The 24,811-nt window shown below is 40.6% G+C and overlaps 1 protein-coding gene across 9 annotated transcripts in view; it reads right to left on the reverse strand.

Moving 5' to 3' along the window:
• The window catches only part of ATP8A (ATPase phospholipid transporting 8A1), a 302,393-nt gene extending 277,582 nt beyond the window's left edge, over positions 1-24,811 (reverse strand). For 2 of the 9 annotated variants that reach the window (XM_071596980.1, XM_071596989.1), the window contains exon 1: positions 1,670-2,004. In XM_071596980.1, coding sequence (XP_071453081.1) covers positions 1,670-1,784 — 115 coding nt within the window. In that variant the 5' untranslated portion in view covers positions 1,785-2,004. Of the gene's footprint in view, positions 1-1,669; positions 2,009-24,666 lie in introns of those variants that run through there. The other 7 variants (XM_071596986.1, XM_071596984.1, XM_071596985.1 and 4 more) reach the window with 6 other exon arrangements.

Raw genomic sequence — 24,811 nt, forward strand, 5'->3', positions numbered from 1 at the left:
TTTAATGCAGATAATCCAGGTAAGCGTGAGATTCCGCTTCGGAAATATGGAAGCCGGGAGAGCAATTAATAAGTTTTAGCTTTGGGACTCTTTATGATTTAGGGGGAGGATATGGGCTTTGCAAAGTCTTAAGAGCGAACTGTTAATTAATTAAACGCTTTAGCGTTGTACGCGCGGCGATAGGGAAGAACATGTGTTCAGGCATTAAAGTATACTGACTAACCAAAAGACTAACTAACACTAGAGAATATAAAAACGTACCGAATTTACGTGAATGGTAAATTTGCATTTAAGCGTATTCCATTCATGCAACAAAAATTAATACTATTTATTTCGAAGATTCAAAGAGAGGGGGGCAGCTTAGACGATAATTTGCTCCGAAACATTTGAACTTCATTTTACATCGATAAAATTAAGAAATAATACACGAATGAGTATGGCATGTGGGCAATCACTCAGCATTTTCTCTCTAATTTCTCTCCACTACTCCCCTGGGCTTTGGCAACATCTTTAGCCGACTTGCCAAATATAACGTAATTCAAAAATTACCGATCCTAAAATCACATTCTTCACGTTCTCTCAAAAGTTAACAAGGTTAATTCCCTTGTTAATGAACATTTACAAGGAATATTATTCACGCCTTGCGAGTGTTTGAACGGAATACGTGTATATTTGAAATCGAGTCGGTCAAATTTGTCGAAAATATACCAAATGATAAAACTACAAGCAGATGCCACATTTCTCACGTAAAATACGCACTTAACAATTAAGTTTTTGTATGGGTGCTTAAAAAAAGTTCATTAATTTCGGAGAATTTGTTAAAATACCATTTAATTGAATAAAATGGCTTTTTTAAACAACTTACAATTCACATCACATCAAGTTTCCACATCATATTATAAAAAACGCTATTAAACTCTTCCTATATTAAAAATTTTATACAGCTCCGAACTTGGGAACTCCTGTAGAAGTCATTGGGGGAGGCGATCGACTGCTAAGTTCATTTTTGCCATTATTGATGGACAGGAAAGGATGAAAGGTGGAGAGAAACCCAGCGTCGGCATTAGCGTACTCTTAACGAAAGGCGCCAAGGGGTCCGCAGCTTAACTTCCCATCCGTTGGACGGCGTACTCACTCAAAGTGCCCTCCACAAAGCACCTCTAGTAGGGATGGAGATAACACTGAAAAATATTTGACGCCGCCGGGATTCCAACCCGGGCCCTCAGGGTGGGAAGCCAGTACGATAGTCACCGCACTTGGAAACTCCAATTTTTATGATTTTAATTACGCTTTTTCAGAAGGAAGCCACATTGAAAACAGCTCCGAAACATTAACTTAGTTAATTGAAAGAATCTTAAGTGAGTAATGTTTTTGAGCAGTATTAATTGATTAATTATGGTATTAGAGCAGTTTTTTATCCACTTGCCCCACTAAAAATAACAACAATAAGAAATACTACATGTAAAATTCCAACAATAAATCATTAGTCAATTTAACTAATATAATGCCATCAACTGATGGTAAATGTACATGAATATGTAATTTGATAATTTTTAAATACCATCGACAATGCAAATGAGGCGCAGGCTCTCAAGAGAGAACGAAACCAAGGCCCCCGGAGAAACAGGATTACACGCTCATACCACGCACGCCTACTACAGTCGCTCACCTGAGGCGCAATACTCCGCTTTGAAGCTATCGAGCTCTATGTGCTCCCGGCCGCGTCGGCCTCCCCCGGCCCTGCTGTGCCTCTGCCCCGCCTGGCTCTTCCTGTCCTCCCTCATGGCGACCAGCGGGCAACGTCACTATCGGCGACACCGCCAGAGGGAGCAAAACGACGCCGGGACGAGTGAGTCGACCGCCGCGGGAGCCGAGGACGCGTCCGTCGAATGGGAGGAGGACGCAGAGGCGGCAGTGAGAGCGTCGTCCGCGGCACGGGGGCGTCTCCGGGACGGGTGGTGCGTGAAGGGGGTCGAGACGTAAGGCACGGCTTGAGAAGGCATGGACCACGCGACGCGAGCCTCCTCTCTCGGGCGTCGGGCCGGTGAAGGAAGATGGGAGAGAGAGACACGACTGGCAGCAAGGGGGGCGTGGTGGTGAGACCGACCGCCGCGGTGCGAAAGGGAAAACCGGGGGTGGGAGAGGGGAGAGAGAGGTGGCGAGGCAGGCGGGTGGGGAGAGTGGGGAAACCCTTCGCCCTCCCTCTCCTATCAAAAATCCCCCTTCACGCCGACCACCTTCTTCGAGGCGGTGTGCACAATCACACGGGGGGTGAACGCTCCCGGGCCAGTCTGGTCACCACCACCCCTCGCCGCGGGCCGTTCCGTGGGGGGCAGCCGGGATCGGAGACTTGAAGGAGGAGGAGGCACGGCCACACCGACCCTGTCCTGTCCATCGGAAAGTGAAATCCCCGGGGAAGGGGTGGGGACACGAAATCCGCGGCGGGACCCCCCACGTCCCTTTACCGAGCTCGCTTCCTCACCCACGACCCGTCAACCATCCCGCGGGGAGGAAGTGGGGCACCGGGAGACGGGGCCGCCGCGGAGATGCCCGCGGGCTCAGCGAACACGGCCTCGCGAAGGTCCTCACGAGAAGGTGCGGTGGTTGTGGTCCATCTTGGGTGGACGGACGCAGCGGACACCGACGGCGGACATCGGAGAGGGGGAAGCGGGTTGGTTTGGATCCCTCGGCGTAAACACGTATATTGAACGGCGGGGGTGGAGAGAGGGGAATAAGGCCAAACTAACGGGCTATGTGGGCGGGAGGGGGACTGGAATAATTATTAAAAAAATGAAAACAAAGAGTTTACTACGACCTCCGGCCGGCGCGCGGGGACCCGTAAAACGACTCGTATGGCCGAAATTCCCGACGGATCTCCATCCCGCGCTTTTTTATCTCCCGGGGAAGGGTTCCTGGAGGGCTGGCAGTCAACGGCCTCGTTCCCGTTCTCCCTTCAGCGACGCGATGAACGGCGTGGACAAGATAGAGGAGGAGAGGGGTCGTACTCCTCTCGACCTTCCGTCCTTCCCCCCCTATAATCCGCCTGCGCCCTCGCTCGTCCGCAAAACACTCGTATCCTTGCAGATGGTCCGGGAGCCCCGCGACGTGCACGGCAATGCCCGGCCAACCACTGCATAGGCAGCGCCACTCTCGATTCGGAAATAAGGACTCGGTGGGGGAGGGGACGGAGGGGGTCCGGGGAGAGGGAGGAAGAGGAAGAAGGGAGGAAGATCGGAGGGGGGGTGGGGAGAAAGGGGTGTGCGAGGAATGGGAAAGGTAAGGGGGAAGAGGCAGGGAAGGTCGTGCCGGGCGAGGGTCGGGCGGAGGGGGGAGGGTGAGGAGGGGGTACGGAGCATGCGGGGAGATGGGGATTGGGGGAATTAGGTTGGCAGCGTGGAATGAGGGTAGGGATGGAAGTATGGCCGAGGTGGGCGTGGGGAAAGGATCAGGGCCGTGGCATTAGAGACCTAAGGCCGGAATGAATGAGATGGCGGCCGGGGACGGAGGGGATGCCCGGTTACCTCAAAAGTCCTTGCCAGGAAGCTCCGAACATTTTGGATGCCCCTTCGTCCCATTAGAAATAAATCCGAGGTTGTAACAATGCAAACAGAACTTCCCAATACGCTTTGCCAAAAACGCCCATAACTCATTTATCTCGTGTTATTCTCTCCAGGATACTTTTAAAATTGAAACGGTTTGATGTGGAATAAAAATAAATACGACAGCACTCGCAGGAGGCAAGTTATGGCGGGAAAGAATCAATCATAACTGAGGAACACACAGACCATACTCAAGAGCCATTTCGTACGGAAAGCACACTTAAAAATACATATTGATCAAATATATCACCGTAACACGGAAAGTCCGCAAGAGAAAACTCAGTTTAGAGCAGGGATTTTGCGGAAGAACCACCTAACTTACGTAACTCATCGTCTTGATTAATCATTCACATTATAACAGGTCGCCAAAATCGCAAAAATACGTCAGTAAAGGTCTTCCGTCATAATTACAGTTTTCAATGAAGTAAAACAACAGGCCCTCTACTATAGATCCCGTATTTGTTATCAACATTTCCAAGAATTCCACCTACATTTTCACCAACACTTCAAACCCATTTCGAACAACCACTTTACTGTTTGGCGTCTGTGCTGACTATCATGTCCATGAATCCTCCAAGCAATCAGATCCAATGTTATTCAGGCTCCATTTAGTGGGTTCCATTAAACTGCACGATAGGTGCTCATCTTCGACTGCCATCGGAAGGTCAATAGCTGTCTCTTCTTCCGTACATCTCCTTAAGCCATACGCCTCGGCTTCTAGAAACAATGTTTTGGCTGCCCGCCTTCTTGGCCTCTTCCACTCAACTGGGCACACGGACAACAGAATCTCTCATTACTCAGAACTGGAAAGTAGCTCCCAAAATCATATATTTTTAGCAAACCCACCCAGAAACCATTTAATTTCTTTTTAACTTTAATTTTTACAACTTCCCTTTCATTTGACATCTGCGACCACCTCGTGAATGGTCCATTACGCATTCACGACAATATAAACATGCACCCGCTACCACGACAACAAAAAAAACGGAGTGGGTGGCTAATGGTTTTAGACGTAATGATTAACAGATTACATCGATTCAAAACACGAAGCCAAGAGAAAGAGAGAGCACCAGGAATGCCTCGAATATCAAGGTTACCGCACTAGTACAATATACCACGAATTAGGTTTCCAACGCGAGTGCCCAAATACTCGGGCATTATTTATGTGTACATAATCATTTATGTAACACAGTTCAAATGCCAACGACGACGGAATATTCTGCACGGAAGGGAAACAATTTCATTTTGATTACTCGAGGAAAAACCAAAACAAAGATGCCACATTTGGGAAAATGCATTACACGTATATTCTACATGTAACCAAATCCCTTCCCGAAGGTGGATGATGGGAGAGAGAATGGAAGAAGTCAAGAGAGCACTTAGAGAGAGATTACGGCAAAACAGATTTCCATTTTAATGCTTCGATAATTTCAGGAGCCTCACGCTAGGGATACACCTGTCTCGCCGCGTCAAAGACGAAGGGACAGGCGGAAGGGGGAGACATGGGAGGAACTTGAAAGGACAAAGGAGGGGAAAATCGGCCGGGAAAGGACGAAGCAGAAAATGTCCCGGAGGAGGGAACAACTGGGTGATACTCTGGGAGCGAAGGTCAAGAGGGCCTTGTGCGATTCGTGCACCGTAAGGGTGTCTCGATGACGAAATGGGAACGGGACGTGCTAACGTAAGGGAATCGGCCATATTGCTAGACTTATCAAATACGCGTGCCATCACCGTCACTAGAGAGGAGACACTACTAGCCAGTTTTCCCCGCTGTAAACCTGCCCCTGGCCTTAACTCAACCCCTCGCAGCCCCGTTCGGTATTCTGCGCAATGAGGACCTAAGACAGTGTGATTCCGGACCATTTCATTCTTGGTAAACTACAGGGTGGAAATGTAAAGCAGTTGTGGTTAATAATTCACTTACCCTTAATAATAATTCACAGCCAAAACCCATATTTGCCAGTGCCTTTAAATGGCGAAAATGTATCGAGGGAAAGTAATTACCTCTTAAATCTACGAGAGATTTATGCAACCAATGGTGTCATTCCCTGACGATGGCGGGCATTGCCATTTGCTACGTGAAATGGTATCAGTAACTATTCAGTATAAGTCATCGATGACATTTCTGGATGCTATCGGAGTATCGGGCGGCCGAGCATGGCATCGCCGAAATGCCATCGACTAATTGATGCTCTGAACTCGTCATTTGTCAATATCGTCTTATAACGCATACTTTGAACATGAAAAGGGACGAGAATTCAGAGGGTTGATGCAGTAAAACGTACTAATAGTGCTGCATAGATATAGATATATATACATATATATGCATATATGTGTATATATATATATATATATATTTTGTGAGTGTCCTTTTAAATGTTGCTATTCTATTCTATTTGTGTTATATTGTGTCAGTCCATTATATATATATATATATATATATATATACATATATATATATATATATATATATATATACATACACACACATGTATATATTGTATATATGTATATATATGTATATATTTATGTATATTGTGAGTGTCCTTTTAAATATTGCTATTTTATTCTATTTGTGTTATATTGTGTCAGCCCATTATATATATATATATATATATATATATATATATATATATATATATATATATACATGTATATATACATATATATGTATATTGTGAGTGTCCTTTTAAATGTTGCTATTCTATTCCATTTGTGTTTATTGTGTCAGCCCATTATATATATATATATATATATATATATATATATATATATATATATATGTATATATATACAATGAAAGTAGTAACAATACTGAAGATAAAGATACGGGACCAATCAAATCATTTCGTGGTGTGCGACGAAAATTTTTGTTTTTAAGTTCTCTACTACGTTGAAGACTGTACCATAGGGGAGAACGTTAGGCAAGCGAGGAAGATGTAGAAATAGGATAAGCATGCTGGACGGAATGAAGAGAGGATGGAAGTATGCGGAATTGAAGAGCGACTTAATGCAGTATCGGGTGTCAGGTTGTCAGGAGAGGTAGGTATATATATGTATCGCTGTACCATTGTATTGGCTGAGTCCATACGTAATCTACCTTAACTGGAAAAAACCAGTAATAATTACGAACATTGCACTGTTTAGCTATATACATTGTCAGCAATTTGAGGCATACTTTAGATTTCACTGATTCGCAACTTATAATTCATAAATGTGCCAAGTGCATAAAGATATTACATAGTTCATCGGTTAATACTAATTTTTGCGTAATGGATTTTGAATTTCATTCTTGATAGATGCATTTAACAAAATAGCATTTTTCACAAAAGCAACATTCACACACGCACTACAATTTATGGCTGAAGATAGATACCAGCGAGGTGCTGCACACGATTCCGTGCTAGTAAGCCAGACAGAGGTCAGTCTTTAAAAATGTAATGAAAATTATTACACTTTGGGTTCGTCTTAAGTATATTTTGCATTTTGATGCGGTTCCGTATTAAAATCTAATTTCTTCAACGTCTTGTGTCAAGAGTAGTGTTTGCAAAGGCACACATATATAAACGGACATTGATAATACTTAAAAAAATAGTACCAAAGGTTTTTTGTTTCATAATTTCATATCATACTGTATTACTTACCTCAAGCTACCCGTGATGTATCCGAATATATCGCCGTTAGGCTAATCATAAAATACGAGGTAAGTCACTTAAAAAAGTGAACCAATGAATACGAAGAGAAAACTCTGTGGTTAAGCAGTGACAATAAATCATCCACGCTTACTTAAAATTACTTGGAACTTATTGCAGAACACTTCTTTGAAAGAAAACTTTTTTGGTCAAACTCCCATCAATTTAAAAGGTCATGCATAAGGTATCAAACTCACTCTTCTCCAAGGCTTCCGCGGCATCAAAAATGGCATCGGTCGTAAATGATGCCTGCAGCCGGCAGCTCTTTTACGGAATAACTACCGATTCCATTTTCGGATGCCGTTCGAAGGATAGCATCGGGGGCTTACGTGTTCTGGAATAACCCCCAAGTTTCCCGATCCTTTGGTCAAGAGATGGTGCTCGGGAGTTGTTTCACCCACCAACAGAGAAATGGACGAACATACATGAGGAAAGGACAGATAGTAGGACAGGTAATCGTACGCGTAAAATGTCATGTATGACGTTGATTAAGGAAGTTAAGAAAAGTCTCCTCAAAACTTTGATATGGAGCGTAGTTATGTACGGCACGGAAACTTGTTCAATAAATCGGGATGATAGGCGTAGATTGGAGGGTTTTGAAATGTGGGTGTGGAGAAGGATGGAGAAGATTAAGAGGACGGAAAGGAGGACAATTGAGGAAGTGCTGGACGTAGTGGGGGAGGAGAGGGGATTGCTGGGAGATATCCTAAGGAGGCAGACAAATGTATAGAAAGCATATTGAATGGAAGCGGAATGTTGAATGCTGCGATAGAGGAGAGAATGTTAGACAAACGAGGAAGGAGCCGAAATAGGATAGGGATGTTGGACGGAATGAAGGAAGGAAATATACGAAGATGAAGTAGGACTTGTTTCAGAGTACGATGTTGGGTTTTGTTTTGTTAGGAGGGACAAGAGAATTAATTGGTAGTTTTTGTCCGTCCAAAATCTACCTTAACCAGTAGATTACCTATTATATAAATACCAACACACACATAAATACTTATGTTTATGTCAAAGTGCACATTTTTGCTGAAATTTCTGTTACCCTAACTCCCTACAGTACGCCCTTTTGGCTGTTTTCATGATATAGTGAAGATATATAACCTTCCAGCAGATGCCTTTGGAGGTTCATCTTCGAGGGGCTGGAAATCATTCCTATCCACGTTTCGAAATAATTTTCACATTTTCGTGGAAACCCGGGATTGGGCTCTTAAGATTTTAAATTCATCAGTTCGAGGGTTGATTTAGCACCAAATGACTTCTTTTTATTCCCGTTTATCAAGAAAAAATTGCGTGGCCAACGGTTTTCGGCGTCTGAAGAAGCCGTTGACGCATTCAAAAACCATGTTTTGGAGGTATCTCAATCGGAGTGGAAAAAGTGTCATGAAAATTCGTTCGAGCGCATGCAAAAGGGTATTGATTACCATGGAGAATACTTCGAAAAACAATGAAGCCATTTTCAACAATAAATTACTATTTTTCATTATTAGGCTGAAAATATAAATAGCAATCCTCGTGCATACACAATAAGCACCAAGCCAACGCAACGGCGTGTAGTGAGAGCACCAGCCATGCATGCCCAAATATGAGTTCTCAGACATGCATATGAATACATAGATATATATTTGCTCCTATACACAATAAATAGTACACATGCATGTCTATATACATGCATGCCTGTACACCAAGCAATAATTATTATGTGTGACAAAATTATTAAATTTATCTCTGAAAGAAAAATATCAGGGTGCTTGGGATCGATTGTATTATGATTACGTTCATTACAACATTTAACGTTTGGTTTCGAATAAAATACACTCTGAAAGCATATCCTTTGGTCCAGTTTGACGTTAATTTAAGCCAGTTTTTAAATGCCATATTGGAACAAACCCGAATGTTAACTTCTGATAATACACACGATGGGCGGAGTAACTCAGAAGATTACTGACCACACGTACTTGTTATGGATGAATACACATAAATAAGTCTCCAATCAGGGCTTATCACTCCGCCCAACCATTCCGTTGCGTGGAAGGACCGTATAATCCCTTCGACCTTAGCAAAATTCCACTCTTATCACTCAATATTCAGAGCAACAAATTTGAAAGCTTTCTTCATCGATAAAAAAATACTCTTTAAGGATTTTTAGAGCGATATTAGGCATATCTTAAATGCCTCATTCACATATCCAGTACCGAAGGCGAGTATTGACTGGTGAACAGAATATTTTTATGTACTTGATTTAGACGAAAATCTGCCTGATCCCAAATATCCCAATCCTGTCTCTCAACAAGATAAGGACACCGGTTTTACGACATAACAGTTAACCGATCCGTGATGTTGGTTTCACGGGTGATCATCCCACGTACTAATGACACAAGTAAAACCACTGGAACCAACTATTGCACCAGATCTGACTGAAAGGTATGGAAGAGGGCAAGGGCAATTTGATGGGGAATGAGGGAGGGTAGCCTCGGTGAGAGGGGGACGGGGCGGGTGATGGGCAGAGAGAAGGGGTTGGAATAGTGGTGGAGGAGATCCTGAGAGGAAGTGAAAGTGCATGTCGACGGAAAAGCCTACGAGGACGAAACGGGAGGGGAGGAAGGGTACTCTTAAAAGCAAGGGAACCGAGGAAATCGAAAGGGAGGGAGGGGAAAAGGGTTAAGAGGGGTTGCGAAAGGAAACCCGGGAGGGAAACCAGAGATGACTTATGCGCGGTTACACGTGTTAATATAATGGCTGGACTACCTTGTAGACATCGTTTCTGTGCGGCTCATGAAAAGAAATGAACATCCTTCAGTACTTTTTAATACTTTGGAAATACCGCAACTGGTTACATTCGGTTTTCCCCGGCCCTAAAGTTACCCAGACCAAGGAATGAAAATCTTACAAAGTGGTTTGATTCAACAACAGTGCTATTTGCGCTACCAAATGCAATCTATTATTAGAAAGTTAAACACTAATCTAAATATATGGCCATAGTCGAAGTAAAAGGCAATTTTCAATTAAGACTCGGAAAATATAGACATGAATACTTGGAAGAGTTTTGCTTTTTAGAAATAAAAATCAGGGTAGCAACAATAAAGAGGGAGGTAGTAATCAGAATAGCGTAGGTAGCTCTCTGCCAGAAGTAACGACCCTAAATGGAATGAGTTTAGGTATTAGTACAGGGTTCATTAAAATTTATACGAAGTACGAACCTCGTACATGAAGTTTGCTTTTCTACAGCTATGAGAAATCGAAGATTGAAGTAACAGAAAAAAGATTAAAAACAATGGAATTTTGGCATTATAGAAGAACGAAGAGAACAAGATTGATAATCAGTGTAAACAATTGAGAAGTACTGGACACAGTTAAAGGGCATATCCTGAGACATAAGAGAATACCGAAGACAATAAATGAAGTAAAAAATGAGAACAAGAGCGACGGGACCAGAGGGAAAAAGATGATTAATTACGAATTACGCAGATAATGGAAAGCGTCAGCCCAATAAACTATGCAATAATGATGGGATTGGGCGGTACCGCTCGGAGGATCGCTACAAACCAATCCTCGGTGCGATGACCATGAATCAGGAGAATATCAAAAAAGGAACGACATGCTCTACCTTTTCCTCAATACAATAGAATTCCACCAAAGGAGAGACGACGTTCTAATTGACACAGATGAAACTTCACTTTGACAACATAAATGCTTAAATGAAAAAATATGGGAGTAAGGAACTGGTTCCAGAACAGCCGAAATTCATTTACCACAGCATCTCGTTTAATGAGTCACGTCAGAGAAAACTGAAAGCTAGTGTGAAGACTAAAATTATAAAGGCTAATTGACTAACTTAATCAGCAACGGCTGATTTAGAACAACTGAAGGGGATTATTTACTGTCAACTATTTTGATCCTGGGTTGGGGAGAAGAGAAACATTCTATTAGGATAGGATTGTCGAGGAGTGAGTATCATACAACTATATTTCATAAGCCACTGCCATCAGCAACTTATCGTTGTCTACGACACCACTCATTGCACTCTAAATGCCCGTTCTCTTTCTCTTCCCCAAATACCAAATTATAATACTAATTCTGAAAATATTTCAAACTACCTCTCTCCTTCAAGAGCAACCCAACGTTTTCGTTTATCTTCCTAGCGTTTGCCTTCCTAGGCAACCTATCGTTCGTCCTTTCCCTCTCTGGGCATTATTTCCTTCTCGCATTCCAAACCTTCTTATAAATAAACCCGCTAACTCCCTTTCTTCACCCACACTAAACACGCTTATACGTTTGCCTTCCCTCTAACCTAGTTTGCCCCCCCCCCCCGGCAGGTCACCGTTCTCGCCTGCCAACCCAGAGGACGCGGTTTCGATTCCCGTCTAGGTGGATTTTCCTCCACCTAGGGCTTGGGTTTATGTATTTGTCTTCAGTGTCATGTCTTAGGGTTAGGTGGTAGAAGGTTCTATTAGTCTCAATCTCGTCCAATTAAGTCGATATTTAAATAAAATTAAAATAAATATCTACCTGTGATAGCAGCGTTGTGTCACATTCCCTACCTGTGCCCTCGGAGGCGGAGACCATTGAAAGTTGCATCACCAAACGGTAATGGAATTTCGCCTTCTTACTTTTCCATTCTAGTTTGCACGTTATTGGATAAATATTTACTACATTCTAAGGTGCACGTGCATGTTACTTGATAGTATATGTATTTTCATGCGTGTAAGTTAAAAAGGTTTTTGCATGAATGTAGTCCAGCGGTAGATCGTTGGACTACTGGCCGGAGGATCCGGGATCGATTCCTGGGTAAGCCTCTCTCGGCACCCTCATCTCCACCATGTGATTTTTCGAGTACCAGATGTTCCTGGGAAGCCATAACCAACACAGGGAAAGGAGCTGGCCCCCCTACCTTAATGTGTTAATTTCACATACCATCGAGCTTAGCACGGGGGAACTGTATCATCACCTACCAAACCGAACTTAGGGTTGATTAGTGAGTTTTTGTATACGCCACTATGGGTGTAGGTTTGCATAAATATGTAAATTTTGCATGTGGTTTTGATCTCTTTTACGGGAGGTGACCAACCCCCCCCCCCCCCGCCACACGCCCTTGCGGAGGCTTGGGGGTATTAGGTAGACATAGATTCTTTTGCCAAATTTTCTCCCAAGAATCCCTAAAACTTGCAGCATATTCCAAATGAGGCCTAATTAGAGTGAAATAGGACCTCTCTTTTACTTTCTTATTACTCTTTCCCCCAATCAGTTTAATTAAGCCGAGTTTCTTTAAAGCGGATCCGCATAGTGTCCTAATCTGCGGATCGGCTATGCATGTCCATGTGATAGTAGAGTTTCACCTTCATGCTTTTCACTTCTAATTTCCACGTTATTGCATATGTATGTTGGTTGATGGTATATACATGTACATTGAATGCGTGTGGGTGGAGATGGTTTTCGTATGAATATATAAGCCTCTGTGGAATGTTGGGAATGTGTTGGTTTTGCATGCGATTATTTTTTTCTCCTGCGGGTGGTGACCTAACACCCCCCGCCACGTGCCCTTGGGGCGGCTTGCAGGGTATTATGTAGATAGATGCAGATGTATCCAAACCACTTTTCCAATCTTTTCACCTACCCACAGAAGCATGTAAAACCCCCAGTATGCGACTACTAACTGGAGGACTAAGGTTTAAATTCAGGTGACTCAAAACACCCTTATATCATGCACCAAGATATAACTTTCACTGTTTCAGATCTTACCGGAAAAGAGAAAGCGGCAAAGGGAGAGATACTATTATCTCTATCTTGACGTGCGAATTCAACACTCCGTATAGTTTCTGATGAAGCGACCTATACCTATGGAATCAACCTTAGGGTTGATGACGGTTGGTTGTTTTGGCACACACCCGATTTTGGAAAGTCTCTAAATGTTTTCTTGAATATCTGTCCCAGAATCATACATTGCAACACCCATTATGGAAGCCGTGGTAATTCTTCCCTTAGGCTCGAATGAACCGAGTCATCGCTACCCTCAAACCCGGTAAACGCTGTTCATACGAGGGCCGGTGTTGATTCAGACGTACACTGACCAAGAGTGAGAGTGTGTGCAAGGCGTGGGCATTGCCCCCTCCGCCACACCCCACCCCCCCGCCAACCAGGCGTGAACCTGGGCCTTTGCGTGTGACTCCCGTCCCCCATATCGAACGGGAGCAGTCCAAAATTATCATTTTCGGGCATAATTCATACGGGGGACTCTCACGCAACGTTCGACTGGGATCTGCCAAAAAATGGGACTCCGAAACGGATGTCGCTTAATCGCCGTCCGAAAGAGCGTGTAAAAATGAAAGACATCTCTTCGGAGCTGTTTTACATGTTTCAATTGCGTGAGCAAGACCTATCAGTGAGGAGATACGGCATCACGTGAGGTGAGAGTGGGGCGTATTATCATCAATCAAGTGAGCAGAAGGTTCCGCCCGTTGTTAGTATTTTCGCGGTTTCATTGAGAGGCACTCCAGAGTAAACGATTCCACCCCACCTCCGGCTCCGAGATGGGCCATACCATATAATCCAAACCAATGTATTCCTTCCTTTCCCTTCTCCATCTTTTTCCTCCATTTTTATCCTTTCGTCCCCTTCCATATCTTCATATAAGTATGAAACTGCGAACCATACAACGGTTTGAAAGCAAAAGATGAACCACCGATGGAAAGAGGGAAGCAGTCTATCAAGATTAAACTACTAAAATTTACTCTACGTACATGCAACGTGCGGAGGCTTTAACGTGCTTCAGTGAAGAAAGCTTTCACGTAGCTTTCACTGCTATAGTAATTATAGACGTTTAAAACATCGTCTCACATTAATAACTCTTACTTAGGGCATCACATATAATAAATAATAAATTTCAAAATGCGCCTCACGGCAACACCTTATTTCTCTACAAAGTATTCGCACAGTTTTTCTCTAAAACTGCCAAAACTTGTGGGAATTGTGACACCAAAAAGGAAGTATATTATTTCACATGTCCCATAGAGTAATACAAATCGAAGTTAATACTGACATTACGAGATTCAATATATTGAAACTTACTTGAATTTCTAAAACATCAAAAAAAACTAGCCGAAGCATATTGTTTTACGGAAATGAGCATTTTAATAGAAGAAAAAGTGCCAGCATTTGTAATTTGGTTATCAAATGTTTAGGCGCATCGAATAAAGTAGACAACCACCGAGTTCTTCGGTGATCCAAGGTCAACCATTAAAAGAAAAGGCAACTTTGGAGAATATAGTCTGATATGCATATGCAAACACATACGATTCTTACTAATTCTTTGTGGCATTTCTTAATAACTTTGAAGCCATGATTTTGTACATGAATGTGTAGAATACGAAAGCAAGACAGTTGTAAGCGTTAAAGAATGAAATGAAATTGTTAAGATAGCGAATTACTAGAATAAAGCTATTGTGTTATTATTATTTCGTATTCCCCGGCGAAAAAAGGAGTTGAGAAATCACGATGTGGCAATATTCTTTGCTTTCATAGACTGCTTTACAACAGCATCTTTGTCATGTAGTTGACAAATCTCTCTCTACATATTACATCTACGTACCACAGCTACCTAACGGTGCATGGCAAGTGATTAACACACCAAAATATACAAATTTAAGCGATTGAATAAATAATATTAAATGGCTTTTAATCTCTATTTCTCTATCACAAGGGGCTGATTTAGTCCAGGGGTAGAGAGTCCGACAAAGAAGCTGAAGGTCGACGGCTCGATTTTCATTGACGCCACAAATTTGCGGTTAGGAACACAACGGAAAACTACATTAATCTCTCTAGAAGATGTAGCCTTGCATTCCAACATGACGTGACGACATTCCTCCTGGTAAAATATTCCACGGGTAAAATAGCCCCCCAATCTGATATCCACGTGAAACCTACTGAGGGAGGGGGGGACATAATCCCCTGGGGAGGGTGGACAAATGGCAGATAAGGATATGGAATTTGGTCATTAGAAATACGTGGAAAGTTGAAAAATGCTAGGATGGATATAGACAAACTGGGGAGAGAGAGAGAATCCGGGAGAGATCGATATTAAGGGGGTCGGGGCCGCCGACGACTTCTGGAGCGACGGATACAACGTCGTGATATGGACATACTCCGGAGATGACCTGGAGATTACGGGAGTGGGCATCATGCTCAAGACGGAATGGGCAAGAAGAGTCAAATGGTAAAGGCAATACAATGACATGAGTGTGATGATAAGGCTATAGGAAGAGGCTATGGACACAGCGCTAGTGCACGCGTATACTATATGCTTAACATTCACAGGAGGAAATAGAAGAAGCAGTTGAACGACTGGAAGAGATTCTAGGATCAGTCAAAGGGAAGGGAGAATCTAATTATGACGAGAGACTAGACCTCGGTGGTCGGAGAGGGAAGCAACGTAGGAAAGCAATCGAATTGGGAAAACGAAAAGTCGAGGGAGAGAGAATTGGAATTCTGTAACAAGAAAAATACAGCAGGGGCAAACAGAGTTTTCGAGCTAAATCGGAGAAGAACATTACAAATGGAAGATTCTGCAGGACAGAGAAATATACCAAATTGACTAGATCCTTATCAGAACGAGATACAAAAACCAAGTTCAGCAATATAAGAGCTAACCCGGCGCAGATATAAATAGTGATCAAAACCGGGTGATCATGGTAAACTGCAGTTCAAGACTGCAATACGTACAAGATGAAGAAAGTGGCACAGAAACCCACAGAAAGGATCATCATCAGTATCTCACACTGATGATGATGACGATTCTCCAATATTATTTCCATAGTCTGATCGGATTGAACATTCCGAACAACCAGACCTCCACTCCCCTCTTCTCGAAGTTACCCCTAAGCATGTACACCGTTTAGATTTTTGGGCCTTAACCAACTTTTCAACTCTCTACTAACGAGTACCATCGAGTGGTATTCGAAGGAAATGGTCAAATCGTTGCAATGAAAACTTTCTTTCCACAAGGGCAAACGATTGGACAAAGAGCTCTTTTATTTAAACGGATAACACAATCTACGAAATACAAATAATAAGGTAGGTATGCAGTCAGTGAGAAATGAAAATATGTGAGTCACTCTACCACAATGCAACATTCATTTCCACTGTGACGGCCACGATCACGCGAACCCTACTCACTTAACGGGTAAAGTTGAGATGAGCGGACAAAAAGAAGATTTCTTCAAGACGACAGCCCTGAGGGGGGACTTTCCTTGATTAAGGAAAGTAAGGCCAATTTTTCCCTCCTGCCCGACGCCTATTACATTAGCCACATCCCTCTTCCCGTCAAGGTTTTGCCTAAATTCCCAACCATCACAAAACTGCTCTCCAACTGGAGGGAAGACTTTAAGTAGATTAAACAATGACAGGCACTTAAATTAAGGTGGAATTCGTTCCGCGATCTTGCTGACACTTTATAAAGATTCCAACGTGTTAACAGTAGTATTGTTAGAACCGGCATTTCGAAGAATTATTATTATTTGGTAGTCCACCGTTTTAAGGAATGTTTTGGATGAACATAGACGGAGCACCCCTACATTTCTTGGCCTCGTTCAACAAAGCACAACCAGGCACCCCACACTAACATCAACTGTTCTACAATTCTGCATATATTTTACCTACCTGAATTATTACTGTCATTATTATTATTTAATTATCATTACGTAGTAACTTGCAAGCCACCGCTGAGATGTGCGACAGTGGCGGGCATTCCATATTCTTGAAAAACTCTTAAAACTGTCTCTTAAAGTTTTCATTTGTTTATCACACTAAACTACGCAAATGTGCTTGGAGAGATATATTTTATTACGACAGCGCATACGCTTATTGCCTGCGCGCGCAAGTTCGCCAAGAGCGCCAATGGCGGCGTGAAAGTCGAGCGGTGAGTGCATGCGAATAGCGACCAATGAGTTCCAGGTTCAAATCCCGGGCGATCTCTCTCGGTAAAGCCATCTAAAATTAATGCTGTGCAAGTTCCCCTGGGAAACCGCTAAGGAAATCATAGGGAAAGGAATATTTTCTGTTCCATTAATGGATAAATTCATTTGCCTTGGGCTAAGTTCGGGATGAGCTCTAGCCCAGCAAACCAAGTTTCTTCCTGATTTGGTGGTGATCATTATATCAATAAATAATTTCGATATTCGAGGATAGCTTTGATGCGTGACTCTCAGCAACATTTTTTCCTCAAGTTGCGCAAACGGTGAAAAATGCCAATAGATGCTATATCGGGAGGGCAACATTTTTTAACTGAAACTCTGCTATTCAAAATGATTGTCTGAACCTAAGAGAACTTTGAAAACCTAACCTATAAACTTTGACACACACGTTTCACTAAGTTTGCGGAATCATTTCCTCTACCACCAGGCAAATAAATTATTAATACGTACCCAGAAGAAAAAGATAATTTCACGATGACCTCTCCCATATATTTTCCATATTTTTCAAATTTAAATAAAAAAACCTTTACTTATTAAATATATGAAAAGTATCAGTCGAATACAAAAAAATTAGCACAGTTTAAAAAGAAGGAAGATGAGGTTTCTGTAATTAAGTAAAAACACTCCGTAGAAATAAAACTAATTGATTATTTTTAAAACTTCAAATATACACCAACCTGTTTCAACGGTTCCGCGTCAAGAGGTCTACAAACGTAAAGAAGCGTCGAGTTTCATTTTATTTTATTGAACAAAAGAGGGGGGAAACTAAACCGGAAAGGACGGAAAAATTAAATAAAGACGACGTACATTCTACACATTTTACGCCATTTATATATTTCCAATTTCGCACATTTTTTTCACCACATAATTTAACTCCAGACGACAGACAACCAACGGAAAATGACTTCATCTCTGAGGAATATTGCCGTAAACAAGATTATATCAGCTGTCTATGTCCCTACCTAAAAAAAACGTCCTTTTTGTCCGTAGATTTTTTCGGTTTTTTCGTTGCGAATAAAATATGGAATTTCGTAGAAATGCGTAAGTCACCGATGACCGATTTTATAACATCCACCCCGCATTTATATATATGGAACATAAGTCCAACAGATTAATTTTTAATAGATGGTTCCTTAATTTTTTTCCACCAGATGGATAACAATAACTATATAGACGCGCTCTTTTTGATTTATAAAAAGGTTTTTCAAAGTGATTAACGTAATACTCCTACTACCAGTTACTAGTAGTGTCCCCCTTTCCTTTAGTGGCATATTTTCATATTCCTGAGAGAAAGGATAGGTTTCCATCTAGCCAGTACATCTAATCAAATTTTACAACGATGATGTTCCCAATTTCGTTTATTTTGAACTATTTAACATAATAGTGATTGCAAAACGCAAACACTGAGCACCGCTAATCAGTTTAGATCAACTAAACAAGGAAAGAAAACATCTTTTCCATCGGCTGGGTGGCGCTGAATTCGCACATACCAAATATGATACCCACCCAACCGGTAGGCAATTAATTGGTCCCGATTATTTTACGAATCGAGAGAAAGAATGGGATACGATAACTGGATAACAAATAAATATGGTACAAGACTGGTAAACGATGGATCCGCATGAAAACCTCGAACTTGGTACTTGTATTTGAGCCAAAACGGGTGAAATGGACAGATATATTTTCTGCAGCTGAATAATGTCAGCGATGTGATGTAAAAGCGACCGATTAACATTAATTTTGGAACAGCCTTTTCGGTACCGCTAATGATAATGGATGAAATCTTTTGACACGTTCTCCACATTAATTTTTTGCTATAATGTAATAATTAATAACAAATGTTAATAACTTTGATTGAAAATCGAGCTAAGCATTATGGACTGGACAAGTCTAGTTTCTTTTCCACTGCGACAGTTACTACAATGACAATTCTGTATTAATGGATGACTCTATATTCAAATAATCAACAGCTGATGCTCTGCTTTACCCACAGTGTGTTAGAGCAAGATCGTCTATCACTGAAGGAGGCCGGGAGCGTTCTAGCTAGTCAGAAACCTCGTAAGCACCCAAGCCCACCCAACCATCCCCACCAGTCGTAGTCCCAAATAGTCGGCACACTGCAGCGCATTACATACACATATGTTTGTTGTTGCGCTTCTCTTAGCCGGTGTTCCATTTTATCTTTAGAAATATTACAACAGAACTATATTTCTGCCATTTTTACCTAAGTCAAAGGTTCCCAATTTTTTTTGATTAGCCATAAAACAGCGCTATAGAATATAAACACAAATATACGCTACACTAAACCACGGACAAGATCAATTATGGTAGAACATTTAGAATTATGATAACGGAAGTCTTTAAGTAATGTACACATACATTTGACGAAAAACATTCGCTCCTTAGCTATCTTCACATCAAAAAGGAATAATGTAAAATTTGAACGTTCTAGATGTTTCGAACTTCACTTTTTCTTCTAATTTTTGGTGACTCCTACGACGTAATTCCATGCCTCTTACGACATCGCAACGCACAATTTGGGTCATCTGACCGAGATAAAAGTATCATAATTTTCTTTCCTCGATCCAGATATTTAAAAAAGATCCTTTTTTATTACGATAGGATTCAATGAACATAAAAAAATGGAGATTGTAGCGCGATCAATATTACACAATTATTTTAATGCGTTATTGCTCATTGCACACAGATAAATCGTTGAATTCGTAGCGTTCAATACTTTTATAAGTTATAATTGGTTCAGTCCCTTTTGTCCATTTAAAATTATACTTATTCAACACTTATCACAGAACAAACTTAATTTTTGAAAATATTTTTTCACATCTTTCAAAAGACAGCTTTTTTGCTTTATTCAAAGCATGATAGCGTGAAAGTTAATTGCGCAGACTGTTGAACTGCTGCGCGGATGGCCCGGGCGTCATTCCGGGAGTCTGAGCCCTCTTATGCTTTTCCCAAGCCCAGTGATTTTTGATGAAGCAGATTCCAAGGAAACCACGGACAGCACAGAGAAAGGAACTTGCCCCCCTATCCTGATGTGAGCATTCCATGAACGTCGAATTTGCTGAGGGTAAGTTAGGCCTCAAGAAGTAAACCAATCATTGGGTTGAATACTCTGATTAATAAGATCCAAAGTTCAAAATTAAGAAAATAAAAACGTTGACACATTTAGAGTTACATTGAATATTTTGCCTCCGTCACTCTCATGACTCTATTAAATCAAGCAGGCTTCTTCGAAAGCAGCTTCATTTCATTTAAATAAAGAATTTATAAGTGAAGAAAATTGTTCAGACTACCAGATATATTGTAACAGCTTCAGTATTACTGCCATAGCTTGTAAGAGACTTCAAGGGCATATAAAGTTGAATTTCAGGCTAAATGAAATGTGTCATTGATGTCTTATTTACAAACGATTAAAGCCAACTATTATCATGATGTGAATTGTTTGATTGTATTTGTTTAAGAATTTCACCACCATCTGAATGACCCTAAAAGATTGAAATTTTCCGTTTTAAATGCAGAAAGTTCAATTCGATATATTTGAAATTTTCTTTTTCTAGCCAACGCTACGCGAGTGACGACACAATAATGAGCAAATTCTTCGACTTTTAAAAACAAGTCCGAATTCACCAATTAGAAGCCTGTGTACTACCTTCGAAATGAGGACGCCATCAAGACTGATCAAAATCGTTAGGGATCAAATCGCTGCGGATTTGGGCAACTATTAACTGAGTCTTGGGATTCAATTAGTGTGTCCTTTCACGGCATAATATTAGAATTCACAATAGAAATATTTTTTTTCTTTTCCGGTCGTATTTTATAAATCCGTAAAAGTAAGGCGTATTCCGTCGAACACACGTTTTCTACAATTTTAATTCCATGTTCCGATTACAGCCGGTAATAACAAAAGATAGATAAAATATTAGCACTAATAAATATCATGGCATAAAAGTTTCCACATGAGATCCGTCTTCTAAATCCATCCTCCCTCCTGTCATTGAGAATGGTCGATGACTCACGGAACACGCTCCTAATAATATAAATTTATATATATATATATATATATATATATATATATATATATATATATATATATATATATATATATATATAGAAGTTTCTGAAGACGACAGCCGTGCTGTCGAAACGTAAAATAACAAATTGTGAGTGTCCTTTCTTTGTGTCTCTATATTCTAAAAATCTACATCTGTGTTTTTATATATTTGTGTGTCGCCGAAGAGCGTTCCATTTCGAAGATATTTTATATATATATATATATATATATATATATATATATATATATATATATTTAAAGATTTTGAAAACATGGAAACACAACGAAAGGACACTCACATATGTAGTTTTGACGTTTCGACGGCACGATTGTCATGACGGTCATGCCGTCGAAACGTAAAAACTACATATGTGTCTATCCTTTAGGTTTCTATGTTTTAAAAATCTATATCAGTGTATTTATATATTTGTGCGTCGCCGAAGAGCGTTCTATTTCGAATACACACTACACACACATACATCATCCATGTCCTACATCCCAGAATTAAATTCAGCATACCTCAAGAACACATTCATCATTTAAGAAACCTTTTGGTAGCCCAGTATAGACATTAGCAATGTATCACTTCGATGGTAAAAAAAAGCTGGATATTACAGAATGAAGAGCTTCTGAGAAAGTATTATTACGTATACCCAGGTAGCATTAACTTTCGCGAACATGATGCCGCTCATAGGGATGAGCACAGACAGTGAATGTTATCGACAGTACTTATACACTATTGCAGGACAAAAGATAAATCTTTTGACCTTGTTCTTTTTTTGATCATGGGTAAATCACCTCAGTATCCATTATCAATCCCATTAACACATTCCCCAAATTTTCTGTATCCGATCAGGCGACCTATAAAACTGTCCTCACGTCTTCTAAAATTTAGAAAACAAAGACGATCGGCTATGGATGAGTAATGACTGGATACATTGCGGAATGATGTACCAAAAAAATAATTGTAATCATTTCCACATAAAAGAATTTTTCATGATGCTGATCTCCCATTCACATATATTTCGAGTCCAATATTGCATGAGCACGAAGAACCAATAGATAGTGTGACAATGAGGGGATATAGTATGAGATTCAGCATTGGGGGAATAAATGCCAACGATATGACAACCAATACTATCACCAAATAAGCATGAGTCGTTAACTCTACAGTTAATTAGACGGCTCACGAGACAAAGCACATACCCGTATGGAACAATAAATAATTATTATGGGAGCCAAGATCAGACAGATCAAATTTAATCATTCAGTATGTACAGCGTATTCCTACACTCATCATACGGGGATTTATTTTTTTAACTAGCCCATTTACCTATTTTGAAAAGCCAGAGAAATCATAAACCTTGAAAAATATATGAATAAATTGACAATTATGTGACGTTTCGTGCACGCGCATTTTGACGTACCCCAGATTGAGAATCGCTTAGTCAGCTGTCAGCGCACGGGCATTGACGCTTTTCGTGTCCTGCAAAATTTTCCGAACTCCAAATAGTATCTTTTTGATGAATTAGCTTAATACTTTATAATGTCTCCCCTGACGCAATTTAATGTCTCTCCGCTGTTTAAACTATAGACTAAGGTACTACTTCAGTAAATAATTCACGAAATACAATAACGGAGAACGATGCAAATTGGGCCAGAAACAAATTTTTAAAGGGCGTTCCAGCAAATTATAGCTAGTTGGGAAGGGGATGTACAAATGAAGAGATGCAGTAGACTGCTTAGATATAACAGTCGTTTAACTATGATAAAACATATAAAAAGGATAAAAAAGATAGTAGTCTAGTTTTGTTACGGAAACATGCCTCACTCGCATCCAAATGGTAAAATATTTATAGGTATATCAACTGCTTTGTACCACGAAAGCAGTTCGAACAGCTCTTATACTTAAATTACTAACTATTGTATTATAATAATTGCGTTCCAGGTTACAGACTCCCTACACCAGCGGGTTAAAATTTAGCCTTCTGTTCTGCCTCACACATCGGAATGAAATATTTTCCAGAAACAAAATAAGGAGTAAATATTTAAAAATTGTTAAACCCACAGCAAGTGCAATGATGCAGATACGAATGATACGAAGGATGCATAATTCACACACAAGGAAGAACTGGTTACGTAACAGAGGGCGTAGGGATAATCGCTTACGCTGCGATCAGCACTACATGATGCGCGAATTAGTATTGGTAATACCACTATCTTTAAACCGAGCAGATTAACTGATACTAGTTTTTTGTCTCGAACGACATCAATAACAATAATTTGGGCGAACAAAATGGCTTTTCTATGGATTCGAAACCACAGCGCCGCAAAACTTACGGCAGAAAAAGATTCTTCCATGATATCACAGTGAAAATATCAAGTTTAACATGCACCTTAAGAAGGAAAATATTGTGACAAGCAACCAAAAATATCTTCGAACAGACAGGTCACTCCGAAAGCCTCAATCCCTGCGATGGTCTCTTCGCCTTGCTAAAAATGTCCATAGGTACACCGCCCAATTATTTGTATTTTACAAGAATCAATCTGCTCATAAATGTTCAATTTCACTTCTCATTGAGTGTAAAACTAAAACAAAAAATGTACAGAATTTTTCAAACCAAAACTTCAATTGATAGATCGCTACAGCACAAACCATATGGATTACGAAATATCATAAAACCAGCAATTCTTGTACTAAATACTACACTGATGGTAATCGGTTCGGTAAAACCCATCAGATTTTCAATATTTCACACCTAATTGAACCTAATGTACCAATATCGCTCGATGCAAAGTTTTTCGAATTAAGGCCAACTAATTAACTACGCATTACCAAATTCACGATAATTTGTGACACCTAAGAATATAAAATTGCAGTTCTATGAGTGGAGAACTCGGAAAGCAGTTATATTGTGTGAATTAAGGTTTCATATTTAGTTAAACGAAACGTTGTCTTGAAAATGGAAATGAACAATCATTAAATACAAAAACCTCGCAAGAACCATTACATTTATAACATAAGTTATCAGCTTTACCCTAATTGCCCATTAACCCTGTCGCAATAAATAAATGAATTCGAAAATCACCAAGAGTGATCATCGGCAAATCATCGTTTTTGTTAAATCGCCATTAAAACGTCTTATTTCAAAATAACAGCTTCCGTGACATACAACTTCACATTACTCAGGAATTACTATACTCTATTGAATCAATAGGAATTTCGTAAAACCTTGTAATCATAAGAACTTCTCCGAATTGCTTAAACTAACTATACAATATCTACAACGTCTGAATAGGCGGGTCTTATCACCACATGAAAAATATAAAACCGTCATTACCTTCAAGTCGATCTAAATCTCCGTACTGAGACCGCTTTCTGCTGATCATCTCCAACTCTACCGTGATGACGATAAATATTTCAATAACTGATTATGTTGATGTCCAACACGAATTCACCTGTAAACCAGCCACAAACAAGCCATG

This window comes from Hetaerina americana, unplaced genomic scaffold (assembly GCF_022747635.1).
Source record: "Hetaerina americana unplaced genomic scaffold, ioHetAmer1.1.p SCAF_8, whole genome shotgun sequence".
Lineage (NCBI taxonomy): Eukaryota > Metazoa > Arthropoda > Insecta > Odonata > Calopterygidae > Hetaerina > Hetaerina americana.